General features: G+C 36.0%; 1 protein-coding gene across 1 annotated transcript in view; it reads right to left on the reverse strand.

Moving 5' to 3' along the window:
* LOC150107781 (guanine nucleotide-binding protein G(I)/G(S)/G(T) subunit beta-1) overlaps positions 1–22,718 on the reverse strand; it is a 139,462-nt gene that overhangs the window by 57,773 nt on the left and 58,971 nt on the right. Inside the window, exon 4 of the mRNA XM_090392045.1 lies at positions 16,271–16,334. Coding sequence (XP_090248171.1) covers positions 16,271–16,334 — 64 coding nt within the window. The remainder of the gene's footprint in view (positions 1–16,270; positions 16,335–22,718) is intronic.

Raw genomic sequence — 22,718 nt, forward strand, 5'->3', positions numbered from 1 at the left:
TAATTTCCTTAAAATCACCAAATCAATTCTCAAAATCCTTAATAATCATTTCAATATACTTTACATGAGCTGAAAATGATATTTCCTCAAAATTCTTCATTTCTTCAAAATGTTCTTTGCAATTTGGAAAAATAGTAAAAATATTATTAGCCAATGTTGATTTAAAAAGCTTCAATTTACTTTTAAAGCCATTCAAATGACCATATAAGTTGGCAATATTCTGTTGTTTGCCCTGTAGTTTTAAGTTCAACTCATTCAAATGGTTGGTCATATCTGTTATAAATGCAAGATCTGATAAAAATATGGGATCTTGCATTTAATTTTCAAGTTCTGTTGTATCAGACTTCACATCGTTTTTAAGAAATATGGGTATTTCTTTCCGAATTGCAAAAAAAAGCATTCCAGATATTTTCTGGCAATCAACCAGCGAATATCAGAATGAAGGAGCAAATTGTCATATGAAGCATACATTTTCCTCAAGAAATCACAAAACTTACAATGAGTCAAAGATCTATTACCTCCTTGTATAATATTAGTTATTTTTACGGCTACTTTCATAGCATTGACTGGAAGGAAATTTTCCACAGAGTGCTTCTTGGTGAATTATGCAATGCATTGTAGGACAGTTAAAATTATTTTGTTTCAATAGTCCACAAAAGCCACTTCCAGTCCCTGTCATAGCTTTGGTCCCATCTGTTACGATGCAGGAACATTTATCAAAATGAATTTACCAGAGTTTTGAACTGCTTTGAAAATATCAATATCTTTGATAGTCCCATGTAAAGATATATGACTGAGAAGTTCTTCATAAATAGTAAAGTCCTCTTGAATAGTTTAAACAAATATAGTTGACTCATGTCATGTCTGCTTGATCTGTGCTTTTATCCACACACAATGAAAAATATTCACATTTTGCTATTAAATCGCACAGCTCTTTTGATACATATTGATCTATGTGTTGTACACATCTTGCAACGGTCTGTTGAGATAATGCCAATGTTTAGAACTTCTCACCTAATTTCGGCCGAGTGGTTAGTGTATCCGCTCTCCAGCCAAAAGGCTACAGGTTCGAATTACGCATTGGGCATGGATTTTGCGATTGTCTGTGAAAATACTAGTGGTGGTAGTGGTCAGCAGTAGATGACGTTGATGTAGATGATGAAAGTAGTTGCGGTTGATAGACTGGTGGAGACGAAGAGTTGTATAGTACGAGCCCTCCCTCGATGAGTCCTTGAACTCCCTGGAGGTAATATGTAATAATAATAATAATAATTTGTTTTGCCATTTCAATTGCACATTTCTTTACAAACACACCATCACTAAAAAGCTTTTTTTGCTTTCGCTAACTCCAGTGCTACTTTGTACGAAGCGGCATGGCTTGAACATTATTTAGTGCTATGTTTTGCAAAATAACTCTTGTGGTGCATCTTTTTCTTCTTATATTCTGCAATAATGGTGCTTCTTGATTGTCCAATACACATCTCAAATGTTTTACTGTAAAATGTAATGTAGCATAGTGTCGTTTCGCATTACACTCTTTAGGCACTAACAAAACTTGCATACAAGCAAGACACTGAATTTTATTTTTGTTGTTTGTAATCAAATAGTCTGATTCCCATCGGCTTTGATACACTCGCTTTTCATCTTCAATTTTTCTTTTCTTCTTAGGCATGGTTGTTTGATGATAAGTTGTAAAACAGTGTATTAAGTAGAAGTAGATTACTAAAGATAACATGGAAATAAATCAATGCGTATCTAGTAATTTGGTGACCAGCAGCAGTAACACAACCTCAATAGCTGAACAAACGAACAACACTAAGTGTGCACTCACATTCCCTACGAGCACCATGCGAGTTGGAACAAAACAGTGTAAGAATGCTTCTTTGACACATCTAATAATATAATATTGCCATCGAAAGTTGGTCGATTGGTAGAGCCTCTGCTACTAATGGCTCATGCAAAACGTTAATCAAGTTTGAGCACGGTTATGTTGAATTTTGAATGAATAAAATTCATTAGGAATTTATTCCATCACAATTTAACAAGTTAAACCCTGAAGGGATATGCTTGCATCCTAGTATATATTATATATATCTTGACAAATATAGGATACAGTGATTAAGAAGAAAAATTGTAAATATTTCAGTGTAAAAAAAAAAATTTCTACTAGATTGTATATTTGATAGTGAAGTTTAGTAAATTTTATATTACTTGTTAAGATTGATACACAATGAATTGCTGTATAAATTGCATGTAACAAAGTGAGAACACAAGGTCATAGTACAAGGGCAAACCATTGGATTAAGAAGTTGTCCCAAGCGGTCTCGTGCACATACGGCATGTAGAGACCTAAGCTGTTCGGAGAAGACGCTGTGGAAGCAAGACCCACGTGTACAAATAAAAACGTGAGGGGTGAACAACTTGGGTTACAAAGAGTACCGGTAGGGAATTAGTATAAAAGGGTTAGGAACCCGCCCCCCACTCCACGAGGCTTTCTGTGGTTTTCTCTTCTCAATCGTCTGGATGTGCAGTTCGCGGGAAGTTCTGCTCTCACTCCCAGTAATAGCAGTCAGAGATGCCGCATAGTAGTTGGGAAGGTTGCGGGTCTCAAGCTCGATGATGAAAGGATAGACGTTTTACAGAGATGGTAGGCAACTCATGGGAAAGCTCAGCAACTCGGTAGCATGCTACGTGAATGCAGAATCACCTTTCGTCAAGAATGTTCTTGACATAGGCTCAATATACTAGCAACATGTGGACCAACCAACGATCGTAGGAATCCCAGCCGTAAAACCGATGGAAAGGAAATAGTTTGGAGAAAAAGAATTGAAGGGACAAGTATAAAGGATCATTGAGTACGGTATTGTAACCTTTTTGTCAAGTAATGTGTGTGAGGAAGGGAAATTAACTGTAATTTAAGAATTAAGGACGCTGATTAGAATAAGACAGGACTATAGTGCTTTGATAACAGTTAGACTAAAGGAAAAAGGAATGTTCTTTACATGTGCTGATTGACAATTATGTCTTAAGAGGTATTGAAGTGTCTTTATTTGAGTAATTTAGTTCAAGTCTGAAGTTTCAATTTTGTTTTATGATCTAAGAATGCTAGATGATGATTCTTTTAGAGAAGTGTTTCTATGATGATATAGAAACAGAAGATTATATAGTTAGTGGGATTGAATATGTAGGGTATAGTGTTCAGGAGGGACAGAGAGAATAAAATGGGAGGAGGAGTGTTATTGATGATAGCTGATGAACTGCAATCAAGGAGAATAGAAGTTGTATTGCAGGATAGTGAAAAGAGCTCATTTGAGGCTATTTGGTGTGAGATTGAGACTAATGGAACAAAATGTACAGTTGGATGCTGCGATAGACCAGGTGATGGAATAGATGGTCGAGATAGTATGCATAGGCAAATTGATGAAATAAGTGCAAGGAGGGTAATTATTATGGGGGATTTCAACTATGGTAACATTGATTGGAAGGAGGAGAGAACACATGAGAAGAAGGAACTGGATTTTATCCAATTACTGAGGGATAACTATCTGAGACAGCATGTAATGGAAAATACTAGGGGTTCCAGAGTGCCTGACCTAGTAATAGCTTCTGAGAATTTGACTGTAATGAATATGACCATGTTGCCACCTACTGGTGAGAGTGATCATTGGGTCTTGACCTGGGAGGTTACTAAATGTGTGAAATTTTCGATTAAGACAGGTTACATGTGGAATTACCGTGCTGGCAAGTATGACAAGCTTAGGAGATGGCTTGGTTCAGTGCCATGGCATGTAAAACTGCAAGGGCTGGATGTTGATAGGGCATGGGAAGTGGTCAGGGAGCATTTGCAGGAGGTTATGGCTGACTATATTATACCTAGAGTCCAAATTGTAAATCAAGTAGGGGTTAAACGGATGAATAACACTATCTTGAGTTGCAGAAAAAGAAACAACTGTGGAAGGAATTTAAGGAGAAAGGTGACCTGCAGGCACATGAACGGTATAAAGCTCAGGCCAGAAGGGTAACGAAAAGCAAAAACAGATAATGAAAGGAAATTAGCCATGCAAGCTAAAGAGAATCCCAAACAGTTCTTTCAATATGCTGCTAGTAAAATAAAAACTGTACACGGCAGAATGATTTTAAGGAACGCTGATGGTAGGGAGGTCACTGAATCAGTCGATATAGTGGAATTACTGAATGAGCACTTTGCAAGAGTATATCATCCAGGTGGTGATGTTGAAGGAACCATTAGTTTATATGGGAATTGTGGTGAATGAAGCGGAGGTGAATAGTCTATTACAGAACCTTAATGTGAATACATCTGTGGGATTGGATGGTATATCAGCACGGGTCTTACGTGAAGTGGCTAAAGAATTGTCAGTGCCTTTGACCTTATTGTTTAATCTGAGTCTCGGGTCTGGTTTAGTCCCAAAGGGTGGAAAGAGGGGGGAAAATAGTTCCACTGCATAAAGGAGAATCCAAGACTACTGTTGCAAATTACCGACCGATAAGCATATCAGGAGTCGTTATCAAGGTCTTGGAGAAAGTAGTCAAGGAAAAAATACAGGAATGGATTGATGAAAATGAGATATTGTATGGGGGACAGCATGTTTTTGTGAAGGGTAGATCATGCCTCAGTAACTTGCTCAGGTTTTATAACACAGTGACGGGTGAACTGGATAAGGGTAATGAGTTTACAGCGATACTGCTGGACCTGTGCTAAGGCCTTTGACAGGATACCACATGGAAGTCTAATCCGTAAACTGCAATATATGGGAATGGATATAGGGTTGGTGAGATGGATAGGAGGGTGGTTTATTCAGGAGTAGAGTCCAAAAGACGGCCTGTGACTAGTGGTGTACTGCAGGGTTCTGTTCTTGAACCACTACTGTTTAATTTGTTCATTAACGATATAGGAAAGGATCTGAGAGGAACTGTGGATCTGTTTATAGATGATGCAAAGTTGGGTAGAGCAGTTGGAATGCTCAGGATGTCAAAATTTTGCAGGATGATTTGGATAGTTTGTAGGACTGGGTTAAGGAGAATGGATGTCAATTTAATGTGGAAAAACGTAAGGTTATGCATTTTGGGGTGAAAAGATTAGCAGCAGTATATCACATTGGTGGAACTGTACTCCAAGAGATTGATGAGGCCAAGGATTTGGGAGTGTTGGTGGATAGGGAGTTGAAGTTTAGGGGGCACATCACAAAAGTGGCTAAATCAGCTCATCAAATCACTTGGATGCTGAAGAATACTTTGATGAGCAGAGATAAGCAAGTTATTGTTCCTCTGTATCGAGCCTTGATAAGACCCAATCTAGAATTACTGTGCCCACATCTGGTCACCTAGGTTTCTTCTTGATGGGTATGAGGTTGAGAGGATCCAGAGGCAAGTGACCAAGATGATAGCAGGTCTATGGAATGAACCTTATGAAAACAGATTGAAGATTTGTGGGTTGCAGAAATTAGTTGATAGGCAGAAAAGGGGAGATATGATTGAGACATTCAAATTACTGAAAGGTTTCTATAGGATTAATTCAGAGGATATTTTTGAGAACAGGACTGGTGGTGGGAGGACTATGGGACATCCATGGAAGCTGGGCAAGAGTGTGGTTAGTAAGGGTGTTAGAGCTGTGTTTTTTACTTTTATTAGAGTGGTGAATGAGTGGAATAAGCTGCCTGAGTCTGTTGTGGGTGCTGTGACAGTGAATGAGTTCAAGGCAAAGTATGATAGATACTGTGTGAATGTCAAATAGTTGTGATGGACATGATGTTTAGGGCCTCCCTCGATGAGTCTAAAGGACTCCTTGGAGTCGCCTGTAATAACAATAATAATGATATTCATATTTGTTTAAAATGTATGTAAGTTATTTTGTTTAACATTCTAATAGTAATGATTGATTATTCTTTATACTGTATGACAACATATATGATAAATAAACCTTCTGCTATTTTTAATTTGATTGCCTGTGTCTAAGAATCCGATGCACCACTTATAAATTATTTGAATCTAAGCGGGAAAGAATAAACGATAATTAAGGTCACGACTGCAAACAAAGGTCAATAATGGGTACATCTGCAAGTTTACTTCTTGATTGAGAAACTCTTTTCGCAATCAAGAAGTGAATTTTCCCAGAACTTTAAGAGGGGCAAATTTCAGAGGCTTTGTCACTGAGGCAATTCCTTTGTGTTCTCAATAGTACCAAGTGACATCCAAGGAGAGGTATACAATACAACATATAGATATATAATTAGAAAATTAGGGCATTATAGTTAGTAGTTGGAAGGGGGATCAATTGTTCGATGCTGTTGGCACACTCTTCCTCGATGAGTCTTTGGACTCTCTGGAGGTGTCACATAATAATAATAATATTTGAAAGCCACGTGGGTATATAGTGGTGTAAAAATACCTAATAAAATTACCAACATCGAGATTATCGATTAAAACTAGCTAAGCAAAAGTCATGAGAAAACTTTAGTAAGAACATAGAAAATAAATATCAAGAAGGTTAAGATATTCTGGGGGTTGTCGAAGCTCAGAAATGGAGAAAAGAGTGCTGTAAAAGGAATTAGAGATGACAAAGGTGATATGAAAACTGGAGAAAAAATCCTTGAAGTATGAAGTAATTACTTCGAAAAATTGCTAAATGAAACTAGCAGTGATGACATCACAGTGATAAAAAACACTGACTAGGCATGCAAGTCGAAAAAGCCATCAAAAGTCTGAAATGTGGAAAGGGAGCTGGAGTAGATGATATTAGACCAGAAATGCTCAAGTATAGAGGTATAAAAGTTTTACAGTGATTACACTGCATAGTTCAGAGGGCCTGGATAGAAGGATGAATTCCAGATGATTGGAGTAGAGCTCTCAGTAGAGCATTGAAAATATCAGCTGCATTGTGAATGAAGAACCTATAGAGCAAGTAAAACACTTCAGCTACTTAGGCACGATTTTTATTGAAAATGGTAAATTAAATATGGAAATAGACAACAGAATCAACAAAGCTGGTATGGTAGGAAGTCAACTGAATAAATTTATATGGAATAAGAGAGAAATTAGTCAAAACACTAAATTTGCTGTATATAAGACTGTTCAAACCAATTTTAACTTATGGATCTGAGAGCTGGGTCAGAAGTAAAACACTTGATCAAAGACTAGAGACCGCAGATATCAGAGTCGTGAGAAAGATTAGGGGCATGAACAGATGGCATCAATGGCAATATCATATTAAAAACTAGGATATTAGGAAAGAATTTGACATTGTCAGCATCCAGGAATGCGTAAGAAGAGCTAATCTCAGGTGGTATGGTCACTTACACAGAATGGGCGAGGAAAGATTAGCCAAACAAGTGTTCTCTGCCAGATTGGCAGGAAAAAGACCCAGAGGAAGACCGAGATATAGGTGGATTGATACAGTAAAAAATGCCTTAGAAGATAGATATATAAATATAAGATCTGACAATATTGTAGCTTTGACAGGTAGCAGATTGTATTTGGCAGAAAATTGTAGGTAGGAAGTTAGTAATGATGTAAATTTTTCATGTAGTACTATGTACTATCATATCCTGTACACCCCTTGAGGGTAAATGTCAGGAATTTGATAATGATGATTAAAATATCTAATATGCATTCGATTCGAATTGTTATTTTATTTTTTCGCTAGCGAAAATCAAAACCCACAGGCGAGCTCCAGAAAATCTCACCGCAGGCCAAATGCGGCCCATTTTTTGGACAGCCCTAGTTTAATCCATAACCAACAAATCAACACATCCATAATCAAATGTCTTTGAATAAATTAATGTGTGTTTTAAAAATCATGAGTAGGGTGCCAGATAAGTAGAAATGTAATTTCTCTCATGTGAAGTGCTCGCACCCCACCGAATATGATTAATGGCAAGACAAGTATTGCATTTTTTCCCACACGCATAGGTCGTCTTCCTCTCATCAGCTCCCAGTAAATAAGAATGTCTGAAATGACTGTGAACTATGCAGAGCCTAGAAAGAACAACTTCCTCTCCTCTGTTCCTACAAAGACTAGACTGCCGGTGCTTAACGTCAGGCTTGATCTCATGTAATTTGTTCATCAATGCCTCCTGCCATGAGTATTGCCATTGTGCAATTGACTTTGATTTTATAACCTGTGTGTAGTCAGTATAAGGGGCTGCCAAACAGTAGGTCGAGAAAGTATAAGCTGATCTAGCAGCTGCAATGTCATTTCTCTTAATTCCAATGTGGCTGGGAATTCAACACAACCGAAAATTGAAATTAAGGGTCTTTATTTTGTGCAAGAGCTGAAGCACTTCATCAAGCACTGGATGTGGTATATGCATCAGAGAAGAGATAGCCTGTATAAATTATACATTTCTGGTAGGAGTTTTCTTTGATATGCACAAGTGCAAGCTCAATGGCATGCAATTCTGCTGTACAGTTACTGCAATCAGGTGGGATTTGGTTAGAGATTGTAATGTTAGGGAACACAGTAGCACAGCCACCAGAGATCTCTTATCTTGAATCATCAGTAAAGATTGGCAAGAAATCGGAGTGAGCTGCTCTGTGTGCGTTGAACAATTGAAGGTATACAGATGAGGATGTATGAGACTTCTTTAGTTGACAAAGTGAAAGGTTGCAGGATGGGGTGCAAGTTTGCCATGGAGAAATGTTTTGTTTGATGTGGGAAATGTTGTCAGCACTCATGCCAATAGTGTCCATAGCCTCTTTATTGTGCATACCAAAAGTACGGATAGCAGTCTGGCATGTGTATACAGGACCTCCCAACATAAAAAAAAAAGAGATTAGTCCATGTAGATTGATCTGGAAGGGACTTTTTTAGGGCATAATTAAGAGGCATATATTTTCATCTAAATGATGGGGGGGGAGGTCGTTTAATTCAACATAAAAGCTTTGAATGGGTGAGGTGCGAAAAGCACTGGTAGCAAATCAGATTTCTTGATGAAAGGACTGGGTCCAACCACTGGAGCATGTTCTTCCTTGCAGAACAGTAAACCTTGGGCCCATAATCAAACTTTGAATGTACATGTGCATGATAAATGCAGAGCAAGGAACATCAATCAACACCCCGTTTAGTAGAGGATATAGAGGATAGAGTGCTGAGAATGTTCAATACTTTTTTGCACTTATCTTGAAGCTGATGAATGTGTGCAAAGAAAGTGAGTTTTTTTATTTATTTATTTATTTTTTTTTTTTATCAAAGATGAGTCCCAGAAACTTGGCCTCTGAAACTACAGAGATACTAGCTTGTCCCCGATTTAAAAATCGAGGTGGAGAGTGCATTTCCAACAGAAGTATACATAGATGGTTTTTCAGCAGATAAACTGAACCCATGACAAAGAGTTCATGAAGAGATATGATCAATTGCTTGTTGAAGTTGTCTTTCAATGACACATGTATTATCATCAACATAAAGATGATTGCCTACTATGGGAGGAAGCTGTTCAGTAATTGAGTTCACTTTAATAGCAAAGAGGGTCAACACTTAAGACAGAGGCTTGAGGACCTTCCCCTCTTCTTGACTTGGAGCACAGCTGACTGTAGAGAAAATTCTTAATAAAAACAGGAAGATACTCTCCCCTCAGACCAAGATTAAAAAGATCCTTTAATATGCCATATCTTCAGGCTGTGTCATTAGCTTTTTCCATGTTAAAGAACACTGAAATCACGTTCTCATTTCAGGAAAGTGTCTCTTATATATGTTTCTAAATGGACCAAACGGTTCAAGGTTGACTGGTGTTTACGAAAGCTACATTGTGTGTTAGATAGAAGTTTGTTGCTTTCTAAGTACCAGAGAAGACTTGCACTTATGATTTTTTCCAAGACCTTACAAAGAAAGTTAGTCAGAGAAATGGGACAATAATTGTTGGCCTAGGTTGGATCCTTGCCTGGCTTTGGGATAGCAATGGCAAATCAACTTATGGCAAATCAACTTATGCCAAGAGTCTGGAAACTCTTCCTCTGTAAATATTCTATTGTAGTAAGAGAAGAAGATCCACAGAAGATGGGAGGTATTTTATCATTTCATAATTAATGTCATTAAGTGCTGAACATGCTAGGGTGAAATAACAAAAGGGCTCTTTAACAAATGACTGATTGTATGGCTCTATGCCCTTACAGAAGCTTAATTGCCGTTTCTCTTGCTGCTTTTTCCATATTCAGGAGGATATGAGGCTGTTGCTGAGATTCTGGAAAAGTTTTCGCCTAAAGTGCCTGCAATAGCTTTGGGAGCAATAATACATCCATCCATTATGTTCCAAGGTAGACAACTGGTGTGTTCCGTATCTACCTTTCATCTTCCAGATTTATCCCAGACAAATTTTTGCACTACTGAGTGTTGCTGATAAGATTTCTGCCAGTATACTTGAGAAACGGTTGAGAAGGATTGTGGAAGAGAAGCTTGGTGAGAAACAAGCTGGATTCAGGCCAAATAGAGGCTGTCAGGATCAGATATTCACTTTACAACTAATAGTTGAGAAATCATGGGAATATAACAAAGATCTGTATTTAAGCTTTGTCGATCTGCCAAGAGAGAAGCTATTCAAAACGCTACAGTTATATGGTGTTAATGGGGCAATATATCAAGCAATACTTAGTCTTTATTTGAGTTGTAAGTCAGCAGTTAGAATTGAAGGAAATACAGGAAGATGGTTTAATGTTAAATCTGGTGTGAGAAAAGGATGTACATTATCCCCTCAGTTATTCATTATCTATATGGATCACATTATGAAGGAAAGTGGTATTAAGCATGACATCAGAATTGGAGATGTTAATGTCAGTTCTTTGCTTTATGCGGACGATGTTATACTTCTGAATAAATCCACTACAAGTCTGCAAGATTCCCTGACTAAATTGAATAACTGTTGTAATAGATATGGTATGAAGATCAAGTCTGCAAGATCACTTGACTACAAGTCTGCAAGATTCCCTGACTAAATTGAATAACTGTTGTAATAGATATGGTATGAAGATCAGCAATAAAAAGACAAAGACAATGAAAATAGGCAGAATTGTTGAAAATGTCAACTGCGTTGTGAACAGAGAACCTGTGGAACAAGAAAAACATTTCAGCTACTTAGGCACGATTTTTATTGAAGATGGTAAATTAAATATGGAAATAGACAACAGAATCAATAAAGCTGGTATGGTAGGAAGTCAACTGAATAAATTCATATGGAATAAGAGAGAAATTAGTCGGAACACTAAATTAGCTATACAAGACGTGTTCAAACCAGTTTTAACTTATAGATCTGAGAGCTGGGTCAGAAGTAAAACACTTGACCAAAGACTAGAGACCACAGATATGAGAGTCTGGTGAAAGACTGGAGGTGTGAACCGATGGCATCAATGGCAATATCATATTAAAAATGAGGATATTAGGAAAGAACTTGACATTGTCAGCATCCAGGAATGTGTTAGCAGAGCTAATCTCAGGTGGTATGGTGACTAAAACAGAATGGGCGAGGGAAGATTAGCAAAACAAATGTTCTCGGCCAGGTTGGCAGGAAAACGACCGAGAGGAAGACCAAGATATAGGTGGATTGATACGGTACAAAGGGCTTTAGACGATAGAAATATAAGATCTGATAAGTTGGAGTCTTAACAAGTAACAGACTGATTTGGAGGAAAATTGTAGATAAGAAGTTAGTAATGATGTAAATTTTTCATGTGGTACTATCATATCCTGTACACCCCTTGAGGGTACATGGCAGGAATTTGATGATGATGATGATGACTAGCATAGCCCAAGAAACAATGTCAAAAGGAGACTTGACCTAAGATATGGTCAATCTCGACCTAAGATAAGATATTGCCTCCCTTTAACATTCCCCCCCCTTAATACTGCACTTTATTGATAAGTCATCTGAAATTGGCCTAGTACAAGAAATGTGTCTGTACAGAAGAGTTCTGTTTAAATAAGTAGAAAAAGCAGTAATCAAGCCTTTTTACTGCAAGTAAAACTGTCATTATATCCTTGGTAATTTGACTATGCAAAGGTGTCACTATGAAATTTCATTAACCGCAGTCATAGCACAACTTCACAGTGGCAGCTCTGATCTGGGAAAGTGTGTTTTTGTTTCCCCCACCTTCTTGGGATGAGCATAACATAACTTTTTTGCAAAGTCAGCCTTCTCATTATTTTTACTCTGCTTGTCTAACTTTATATAACAGAATCACACAATCTGTGTGTGTGTGTGGGGGGGGCAGAGATAAAGAGCCACCAAATGAAAAGCTGACAATTTCAATTAGCACATATATTCAAAATCAAAACTTCTGATTGCTATGAGTTCACTATACTGAAAGCTGAAATACTATTTCAATTATATACTGAAAAGTAATTCCTACATAGACCATAGAACAGCTTTCATGAGCAAAGCAAAATTCTACTTTGCTTCATATTAACAATTTTTGTTAACTGTTTATTAGCTGTTGTTCATTCATCTTTTTTTGATTAATAAAATTAGTGCTTAAGGGTCAAAGCTATATAACTGAGAGAAGATCTCCACATAGCCTTTAAAGGAATGCAGAGAACCGACCAGGGCTTCTGACCTAATGTCCAATCCTCACCTTCTTGTGGTGCACCCTGTTAGGTATCTACCTGGATACCAAAGTGATATCAGTACTATCAACATAAGAAGCCTGAATGGCAAAGAAATGGAGCTAGCTGAGGAATTGGATAAGTACCAGATCGACATAATAGGGGTGACTGAAACAAAAAAGACAAAACAAAAACCGGTGAGATCTTTCTGAGCAATAAATACAAAATGTTATATTCAGGCAATGACAATCAAGGAAAAGAAGGAGTAGTCATAGTATTCAACACAAAATACGAGGCTAATCTTCTTGAATGGCAGTCAGTCTCAAGTAGAGTAATGTGAGCAAATATGAGAATGGGGAACTGCACAATGAGACTTATTTGTGCCTATGGTCCCACAGCATGTTCTTCTAAGGTAGAAGTAGAGGAATTTTTTGAGGTTTTAGAGAAATCAACTGACACAATGAAAAAGGAAAAGTTGGTCTTTGTTGGGGATCTGAATAGCAGAGTAGGAAATGATTGTCAGACATACAAAAATATTTTGGGAAAATTTGGAGAAAAGAGCAAAGCTAATAATAATGGCAAATACCTATTGGATTTCTGCTCAGGACATGGAAATGGTTATTACTAACACAATGTTCCAACATAAAAATGTGCACAAATTCACACGGAAAGAAGAGGCAAGGAATAAAAAAAAGTCTCATTGACTATGTTATTGTCGATAGTGATGTTTTCTCCCTGGGCAGAACACTCGCATGTACAGAGGATTTGTAACTGGAAGTGATCACCATCTAGTCTTGAGCAGGATAAAGCTGAATTTCATATCGAAAAGAAGAACATGTAAGAAAGTTTTAAAGAGAATTAAAGTTCAGCAGCTCTCAGATGTGAACTATAGACTAAAATACACAAATACTACTGAAGAAAAAATGAAAGAGTTTGAGAGCAGGAACCAAACTTTGGAGATTCAGTGACAAGCCCTGAAGAAAACACTGATTGATTCAGCCAGAGAGGCATGTGGTGAGATTGTGTGCAAGAATAGAAAAATCAGAACTCCATGGTGGACACAGGAAGTTAAAGAGGGAGTGAAGGAAAAGAAGAAAGCATATCATTGTGCTCTTAGAGAATACAGAGACAAATGTAAGAAAGCTAAACAAAAGTCATGGGAGAACTTGTAAGAACACAGAAAATAAATATCAACAACCTCCAGAATATCAAGATATTCTGGAGGTTGTTGAAGAAGCTCAGAAATGGAGGAAAGAGGTGCTGTAAAAGGAATTAGCGATGATAAAGGTGACATGAAAACAGAAGAAAAAGATATCCTTGAAGTATGGAGTGATTACTTTGAATAACTGTTAAATGAAACAAGCAGTGATGACAGCACAGTGGTAATAAACACTGACCAGGTATGCAGTCAGGAATACATATCCATACTTGAAGTAGAAAAAGCCACCAAAAGCCTGAAATGTGGAAAGAAGCAGGAGTAGATGATATTCGACTAGAAATGCTCAAGTATGGAAGTATAAAAGTCGTACAATGGCTGCACAGCATAGTTCAAAAGGCCTGGATAGAGGGACAAATTTCTGATGATTGGAGTTTTCATAGTACCCATATATAAAAAGGGAAAGAAAACTGAATGTGAGAATTACAGATGCATTTCATTACTGACTGTTTTCCTGGTAAGATATATGCAAGTATACTTGAGAAACAGTTGAGAAGGATCGTGGAAGCTTGTTGATGAACAAGCTGGATTCAGGCCAAATAGAGGCTGTCAGGATCAGATTTTCACTTTACGACAGATAGTTGAGAAATCATGGGAATATAACAGAGATCTGTTAGCAGTAATATTTCCACTTAAGATTATTTTATTTGCCAAACTATTCTGCAATTTCTAAAGGATATAATGTTCTATTTGTCATTTCAAAAAATCTTGTTACACTACTGCATAAATATTGAATTTTACTGGAGTTTAATGAGCAAGTCTACGTACGTGGCTACATCTGCTGCTTACAGCAATCGGAGGCTAGCTGTTAGCAATTTTCAAGTCGTAAGAAAGTGTAGTGTTTTCTTTATAATTAATTCAGAATTTATAAAAATAATGTTGAAACCTTCAACCAGTATGAGTAAAAAACGATTAATTGAAGAACATCGTAGTTTTCAAGAAAAATGAAAGTTACAATATTTTTGTATTCAAGGGAAACACTTATTTATGCCTGATATGTAGAAACTCAATATTACAGTTTCCAAAGAATATAATATTAAAAGCATTAAGATACAAATCATAAAGAAAACTATGACAAATATGTTGCAAAACTTCGTGAAGGTAAATTGTCATAATTAAAGTTGACACTTCAAATTCAACGAAGTGTATTTACCAAAACTATTGAAGATAATAGAGCTATGGTAAAAACCAGTTATTTGTTATCATATTTAATTGCAAGCAAGTCGAAGCCATTCACTGAAGGGGAATTTATTCATGAATGTATTATTAAAGCAGTTGAAGTGCTGTGTCCTGATCAATTAAAGAAATTTAAAAATATAAGCTTACCTCGAAATACCATTGCTAGCAGAATTGATGATATAGCCGGGAACTTAGGGAATCAACAAAAATCAATATTTTCAATATTTGAGACCTATTCCCTTGCAATTGACGAAAGTACAGATGTACAGGATATCGCTCAGCTGGCTGAGCAATATTTATTCGTGGATGTGATATGAACTTAAAAGTAAGTGAAGAACTTCTAGAAATTATTCCTACGCACGATACAACCACTGGAGTTGTTATTTTTGACACCCTTATGGAAGTTTTGAATGAATACAATTTACCATTGAAAAAGCTAGTTTGTCTTGCAACTGATGGTGCTCCTGCCATGACTGGTGTTGTTAAAAGAAGTTATTACAAATTTAAAAGAAAAATGCAAAGAACAAGGTAATAATAATTTTCAACATTTTCATTGCATTATTCATCAGCAAACACTCTGCTCCAAAGTTTTAAATATTGGACATGTCCTAAAAATGTCAGCAAAATTGTAAATTATATTGGTGCACGTGATCATCGCCAATTCAGTAACTTTCTAGAAGATATAGAAAGTAAATATAGCAATCTACTTTATTATACAGAAATAAGATAGCTTTCCAGTCATAAAGTTTTAAAGCGATTCTTCAAATTGCTTTAGAATCGAAAAATTATGAATGTGAAATATTAAAAAATGATCAATGTATAAAGGAACTGGCTTTTTCAGTTGACATTACAAGTCATCTTAGTCAACTTAATCTTAAGCTACAAGGCAAAAATCAAGTAGTTACCATGTTATTTGACAATATTAACTTTTGCAAACAGAAATTATTACTTTGGCAAAAACAAATCAAAAAGAAAATTTGTCCCATTTTGAATGTTGTCAAATCATTATTGCAAAATTCACCGAAATTGAAATTTTCAGAATATGCCAATCAAATTAAGTTATTAGAAAATGAATTTGAAAGAAGATTTTTAGATTTTAAGAAATATGAAAATCAGTTTCATTTATTTACTTCTCCTCTATCGATTGGTGTTGAAACTGTTGATGACAATTTACAGTTGGAATTAATCGAAATTCAGTGTGATTCCATATTAGAGTAATAAGTAACAATAATAAAGTATATTTGATGGTTAAAAATATAATATTAAAATAACATAAATAATAATAAATAAAATAATAAATTTTATGGTATTCTGATAAAAAAAATAAATACCTTGTTTGTAGTATAGGCATCCCATACAATTAATTTTCCATCCTGTGATGCTGACACAAGGTAACTAAAAGAGAGAATGTTTTATATATAACACATATTTATGTGTGTTATATATAAATGTTAAAGAAAAATTTACATATTATAATTTTAATATTAGTTTTCATAATAGCAAAAGAAATAACTTTTATTCAGTTACATTAATATTTACAAAAAACCAGGAAAAAAATTGCTTCCTGTATGATTTGAAAATATTTGAAAACTGCTTGAGCTTGCATTTTTTATTCTTTTCAAATGATCACATAACAGCCAAAAGTCTACATCAGTGGTCATTTAGCCTATATATATATATATATATATATATATATATATATATATACACAGTAAAACCCCTTTTTAACACTTTTCAGGGGACTGATGGAAAAAAGTGCAAATAGCAGGAAATGTAAATAAACATTAAAAAAAGGCTAAAAGATGACTTACTGCTAGTATGCGAGTCTACATACTAGATTACAAAATTTAATAACTGAAAATAAATGAATTTATTTAAAAAAATCTTAATTGTTGATTGTTTTTGCTTTTCGTTTTTTTTTTTTTTTTGACTTAGTGTCAGATTGCTTTGCATTGAGTTCAATGCTTGACCTGTTTTTTTACTATCGTGTTCAAAGTGGACACGGAGAGTCCAAGATCTTATGCTAAATACACACGTGTTCCGGCATGCCAATTTACACGTCGCAGAATTGCCATCTTTTCTTCTACCAAAATACATTTTCTGTCTTTTTTCTCCATAACGGATAATACACCACCGCAACTTGAAAGCAACTTTCACACGCTAAATCACGTTGCAGAAATATTGCAATATCAATTCGTACTGTGATTGAAAAATCACGGTATCGCTCATCACTACAGTACTGTGGCACGCGCGCAAGTCACAGTGATGGCGGAAACGAAAATACAGCCGAAAGCAATGTCACCTGAGAACAGAAATGCGCAGATTTCTGCTGAAATCGATTCGAAAATCGGTACTGCCACCGAGAAAAAAAACGCAAATCACAGGGAATAATGTCCATGTCAAGTTGTTAATGGCAGGAAAACTACAGCCGAAAGCAATGCCACCTGAGAACAGAAATGCGCAGATTAGAAAATCGGTATTGCCACCGAGAAAATAAAACGCAAATCACGGGAAATAACGTCCACATCAAGTTGTTAATGGCAGGAAAACAATACATCGCAAGAATAGGCCTTAAGACATGACCAACAGAAAATGACGTAAATGGCAGGAAAACGTAAATTGCGGGAACATAAAAACGGAGTTTTACTGTATATGTGTGTGTGTGTGTGTGTGTGTGTGTGTGTTAAAGATGTCAAGAAATTTTATACTTTTAATCCTTTTCCCAAGTAAGCAAAACAAAGTTTTGAGCGTGAAACATATTCATGTCTGAGCTACTTGTATATAGAGGCTGATGACTTCATATCACTTGCCTTAGTATGTATCCCATAATGCAAAGCACACCTCTTTCAGTGTGTATAATGCAATGCATAATGGGAACGGCCACTGCCCAGACCAGTTTCGACCTTTATTGAGGTCTCTTCAGTGGGAGCTAGCCCCGGGAGAGATAATACCAAGTTGAAGTAATGCAGAAGTCATATACATGCCTGAAAGGGGGTGTGCTTTGCATTATGAGATACATACTAAGGCAAGTAATATGAAGTTATCAGTCTTTATGTACAAGTAACTCAGAAGTGAATATATTTCACGCACAAAACTTTGTTTTGCTTACTTGGGAAAATGGTTAAAACTGAGTATAAAATTTCTTGGTATCTTTAACGTATAATACATCCAAGGTAAAAAAATTTCCACACACACACACACACACACAAGTTTTTCACTTGTGAAAGTGTGTGCATGAATCTGTATGGTTTATCAGTAGAAGAGGATTGTGATTGTCATTTCCCCATCACTCCCTAATCATTATCTATGCTATTATATTACTGAGTCTTCAAGAAAGTGTGTTTATATATATATTTATATATATATATATATATATATATATATATATATATATATATATAAACCTGCATCATATTCAAAGAAAGTTTTCATAATTTCACTTTTCACATCCAAATTAGAATCTTACAAGTAAGAGAGATTTAAATTTAATCAAAATGTTCATTATTTTCAGCCCAATATTAAAGCTAATGTGCTTGTTTAAACTTATTATTAGGCCCATCATCATCAAATTCCTCACATGCACCCTCAACGGGTGTACAGGATATGATAGTACTATATGAAAACTTATATCACTACTTACTTCCTATTTACAATTTTCCTCCAAATCAATCTGTTACCTATCAAGACTCCAACATTACCAGATCTTATATTTCTGTCTTCTAAGTCACTTTTTACTGTATCAATCCACCTACATCTTGGTGTTCCTCTGGGTCTTTTTTCCTGCCAACCTGACAGAGAACACTTGTTTTGCTAACCTTTAATCTCCCAATCTGTTTAAGTGACCATACCACCTGAGATTAGCTCTGCTAACACATTCCTGGATGCTAACAATGCCAAGTTCTTTCCTAATATCCTTGTCTTTAATATGATATTCCCAATGCCATCTGTTCACATCCTTAATCTTTCTCAGGATTCTCATATGCATGGTCTCTAGTCTTTGGTCAAGTGTTTTATTTCTAACTCAGATCTCAGATCCAAAAGTTAAAATTGGTTTGAACAGTATCTTGTATACAGCTAATTTAGTGTTTTGACTAATTTCTCTCATATTCCATATAAATTTTTCAGTTGATTTCCTACCATACCAGCTTTGTTGATTCTATTGTCTATTTCCATATTTAATTTACCATCTTCACTAAAAATTGTGTCTAGGTAGCTTAAATGTTCTATAGGTTCTCCTTTCACAATGCAGTTGATATTTTCAATGTTTCTGCCTATTTTCATTATCTCTGTCTTGTTATTGGTGACCTTCATACCAAATCTATTACAACAGTTATTCAATTTAGTCAGGGAATCCTGCAGACTTGTATCAGATTTATTTAAAAGTATAACATCATCCACATAAAATAAAGAGCTGAGAAACAAAAGATACAAGTGGATGGAATTGATATAGAAAATGTAGAACAATTCACATATTTGGGAAGTAAAATGCTATATGATTTGGACTATAAAAAAGAAATAAAGATCAGGATTGAAAAGGAAAGAACAAATCCGAAAGCCATGGTTAACATAAGGAAAAGTAAAGTGATCAGCCTACAGAGTACTAGAAACATGTATCTTTAGCAGTGTACTATATGGGAAAGGAAAATTCTAAGAATAGGATGGATACAAAAAATCACAAATGAGAGCTCTAACAGAAGATACAACCAAAGGAGAATCTAATACAGAAGATTATAAAACAGAAGCTGCAATTATTTGGACACATCTGCAGAATGAGTGAGGACCAGAAGATAAAGACATTAATGTTTGGTATTATGGATGGTGTAAACAGAAGAGGTAGACAGAGAATGGATAAATGACATAAAGGACTGGTGTGGAATGGATGTACAGAAATGGCAACATTGTGCACTGGACAAAGAAAGGTGGAAGAACACAGTGAAGGAGGCATCAGACACCAACGGGCAGTGAGCCCATGGTTCGTGATGATGATGGGATTAACATCTCCAATTTTAAAAATCTGATCCTGACAGCCTCTATTTGGCATGAATCCAGCTTGTTCTACACCAAGCTTCCTTCTCAACCGTTTCTCAAGTATACTTGCAGAAATCTTACCAGGAACACTCAGTAGAAAAATACCTCTGTAATTCTCGTATTCAGTTTTATTTCCCTTTTTATATATGGATACCATGATAGCTCTACTCTAATCATCTGGAATTTGTCCCTTTGTCCAGGCCTTCTGAACTATTGCAGTGCAGCCACTGTAAAACTTTTATACTGCCATATTTGAGCATTTCTGGTCAAATATCATCTATTCCAAGCCGCCTTTCCAAATTTCACGCCTTGGATGGATTTTTCTACCTCAACTATGAATATGTATTCCTGATTGCATGCCTATTGAGTATTTTTACAAGTTTATTGGATCCATATTTTGTTTGTCGCAGAGACAACATCAGGGATACAATCTTACAAAAACAATCAAAACAAGAAGTGGAAAAAAATTACACTAAAGGCCTAAGAGGAATGCCCTCCTTTGGTTTGGTGCTATTGGCTAGCCTAAGGTGTTGGGTGGGAGGCCTAGTTTCCCAAATCTTGGGAAGTTTAACACAACCATTTTTATTAAGTGAATGATAGTAGCATATGACCTACATATGTTATTTTGATTAGACTGATTTTAATAAATTCAAGCTGATTCTATGTAAAGTCCTTCAAGTTTACATTTGTTGTGGGAAAGCATAGTAGTTCTTTTTTCACAATTGATTCTGGACAAAATATCTATAAAGCATGGTCAGCTGAACCAGACTGACCATAGTTATGGCAACAGATGTCTTTTTTGTGGTCTTCAAGGTGGATGTTGGTAGATATCTCAGTTTGACTATTATAAGTCAATTTGCAAGAACAAGGAACCTTGTCAACACCTGGAACCGAGGTGGGTAGTGGATCCTTAAGGGGGGGAGACAAATAAGGGCAACCAGCTTCAGATAAGGTTTGAAAGTGATGCAGAGATTATATGATTTTAGAGTTCTGGCTATTTTTTCTGAGGTGTCCCAAATTTAGTGAATGACAGTAGCATTACTGTAGTCTGTTTGTAGAAAGGGATGTGAAGAGAAGGGAGAAAAAACCAATGAGTTAATCTTTTTAGCATTGTAACAACTGGACAGGACGGTCTGGCAAATAAAGGAGTATTCAGTTGGAAGGGAGGCCTGGGTGGAACAGAGGTTGGAGGCTCTGTTGATATGCGTTTTGATAACACTGTACTATTGAGAGGGAGTGGGAGAGTTTATGTATGTATTTACCTGTGGGGATGGGTTTTCTGTAAACTGAAAAAGAAAGGGTGCCATTAAGATGAGTGATTGGAGCATTTAGAAAAGTCAGGCTATTATTATGTTCTTTTTCTATGGTGAATTGGATTCTTGCATGCTGGGTGTTGAGGAAGAGGAGGAAGGAGTGTATCAGCCATGAGGGTCAAACGAGAACATATTATCAACATATCTTAGCCAGATAGCAGTTTGAGAATGGTAGTATTAAGGACATGCTTTTTAAAATATTCCATAAAGAAATTGGCTACAGAGGAAGAGTCCATGGCTGTACTCTATTTATATATGGTATCCTTTCAAGAGAAGAAGGCAGCATGGATGCCTACTTTCATCTGACAGACCTTCATGTACAATGGCTACAATGCTAAAAAGTACACCTGAATTAAGGAATAAAACATCAGGTAGAGGGGAAAAAAATTATCACCCCGTAGTGCAGTGCATTCAAGGACAACCACAACAGCTAATCTTTCTCACTGTTACATGCATCAACAAAATAGTAAACACATGAATACTGAAAAAATTTAAAGTAATGACATATGCTATATTTCTTGATGAGAAATGTCAGATGAAATGAACATTAATGTTGGATGAACAGATAATCGTTCACAAGCAATTCCAATGCACTACTGCATTGGAAAAGTATGCTGAGTTGAGATTTCCTGTGAACGCTGGGATCATTATGGATGGGGGGGGGGGGGGGGGCTTTTGTTAATATATTCACTTTTAAAAAGGTGGGTTCATCCCACCACAGATGTCTATGAATGTTTTTAGGTAATAGATCAAATTCAATGCTTGGTGCAAGATTTCCAAAAACTTGTTTACTGGAAGCCTGAAAAGGTTTGAAAAAGTTCCATGTTTGGTCTAATTGAGCAGGATTTCCAGATTATCTAGCCTTTAGCTTACCAATAGTAAACTCTAACACTAAATTCCTATAGGCTAACAGCCTTTGGTGGGTGGGATTAAAAAAAAAATTGCATGCCAAGCCAATAAACACTGCCTTACTGGTAGTAAAATAATAATATTAAGATTAAAAACATTATTAGATATAAAAGATTTCTAAGATGACCAATGACCTGAAGGTGAAATTAAATTACTATCCTATCAAGTGTCTTCATCAAGGAGGTTGGTTATTATAGATCTCCATATATATTTGTATCTTGGGCTACTCTTTCAGTCTCTATGTAGTTCAGGCCCAAGCCAGACCTTAAATGTTTTCTCTTCCCTCAATTCTTCCATGTAATAAATTTTTGTGAAAACTTTCATAAATCAAAATATGACCTACATATGGTATTTTTTTTCTGTATGTTCTTTATTAGTTCCATTTTTAGTACCTATCACCTCCAAAACTTCATTTCTCTTCTTTTGGACTCATGAGATATTCAATGCTCTCTGTACATTCACATCTTGAAATATGTCAACTCTTGTTTAAAAAAAATTTAATTTTCTTGACCATAAAAGCTCTAGAATG

This window comes from Typopeltis vanoorti, chromosome 4 (assembly GCF_054136105.1).
Source record: "Typopeltis vanoorti isolate ZY-2024b chromosome 4, IOZ_Tvanoo_1.0, whole genome shotgun sequence".
In the NCBI taxonomy this organism is placed as follows: Eukaryota; Metazoa; Arthropoda; class Arachnida; order Uropygi; family Thelyphonidae; genus Typopeltis; species Typopeltis vanoorti.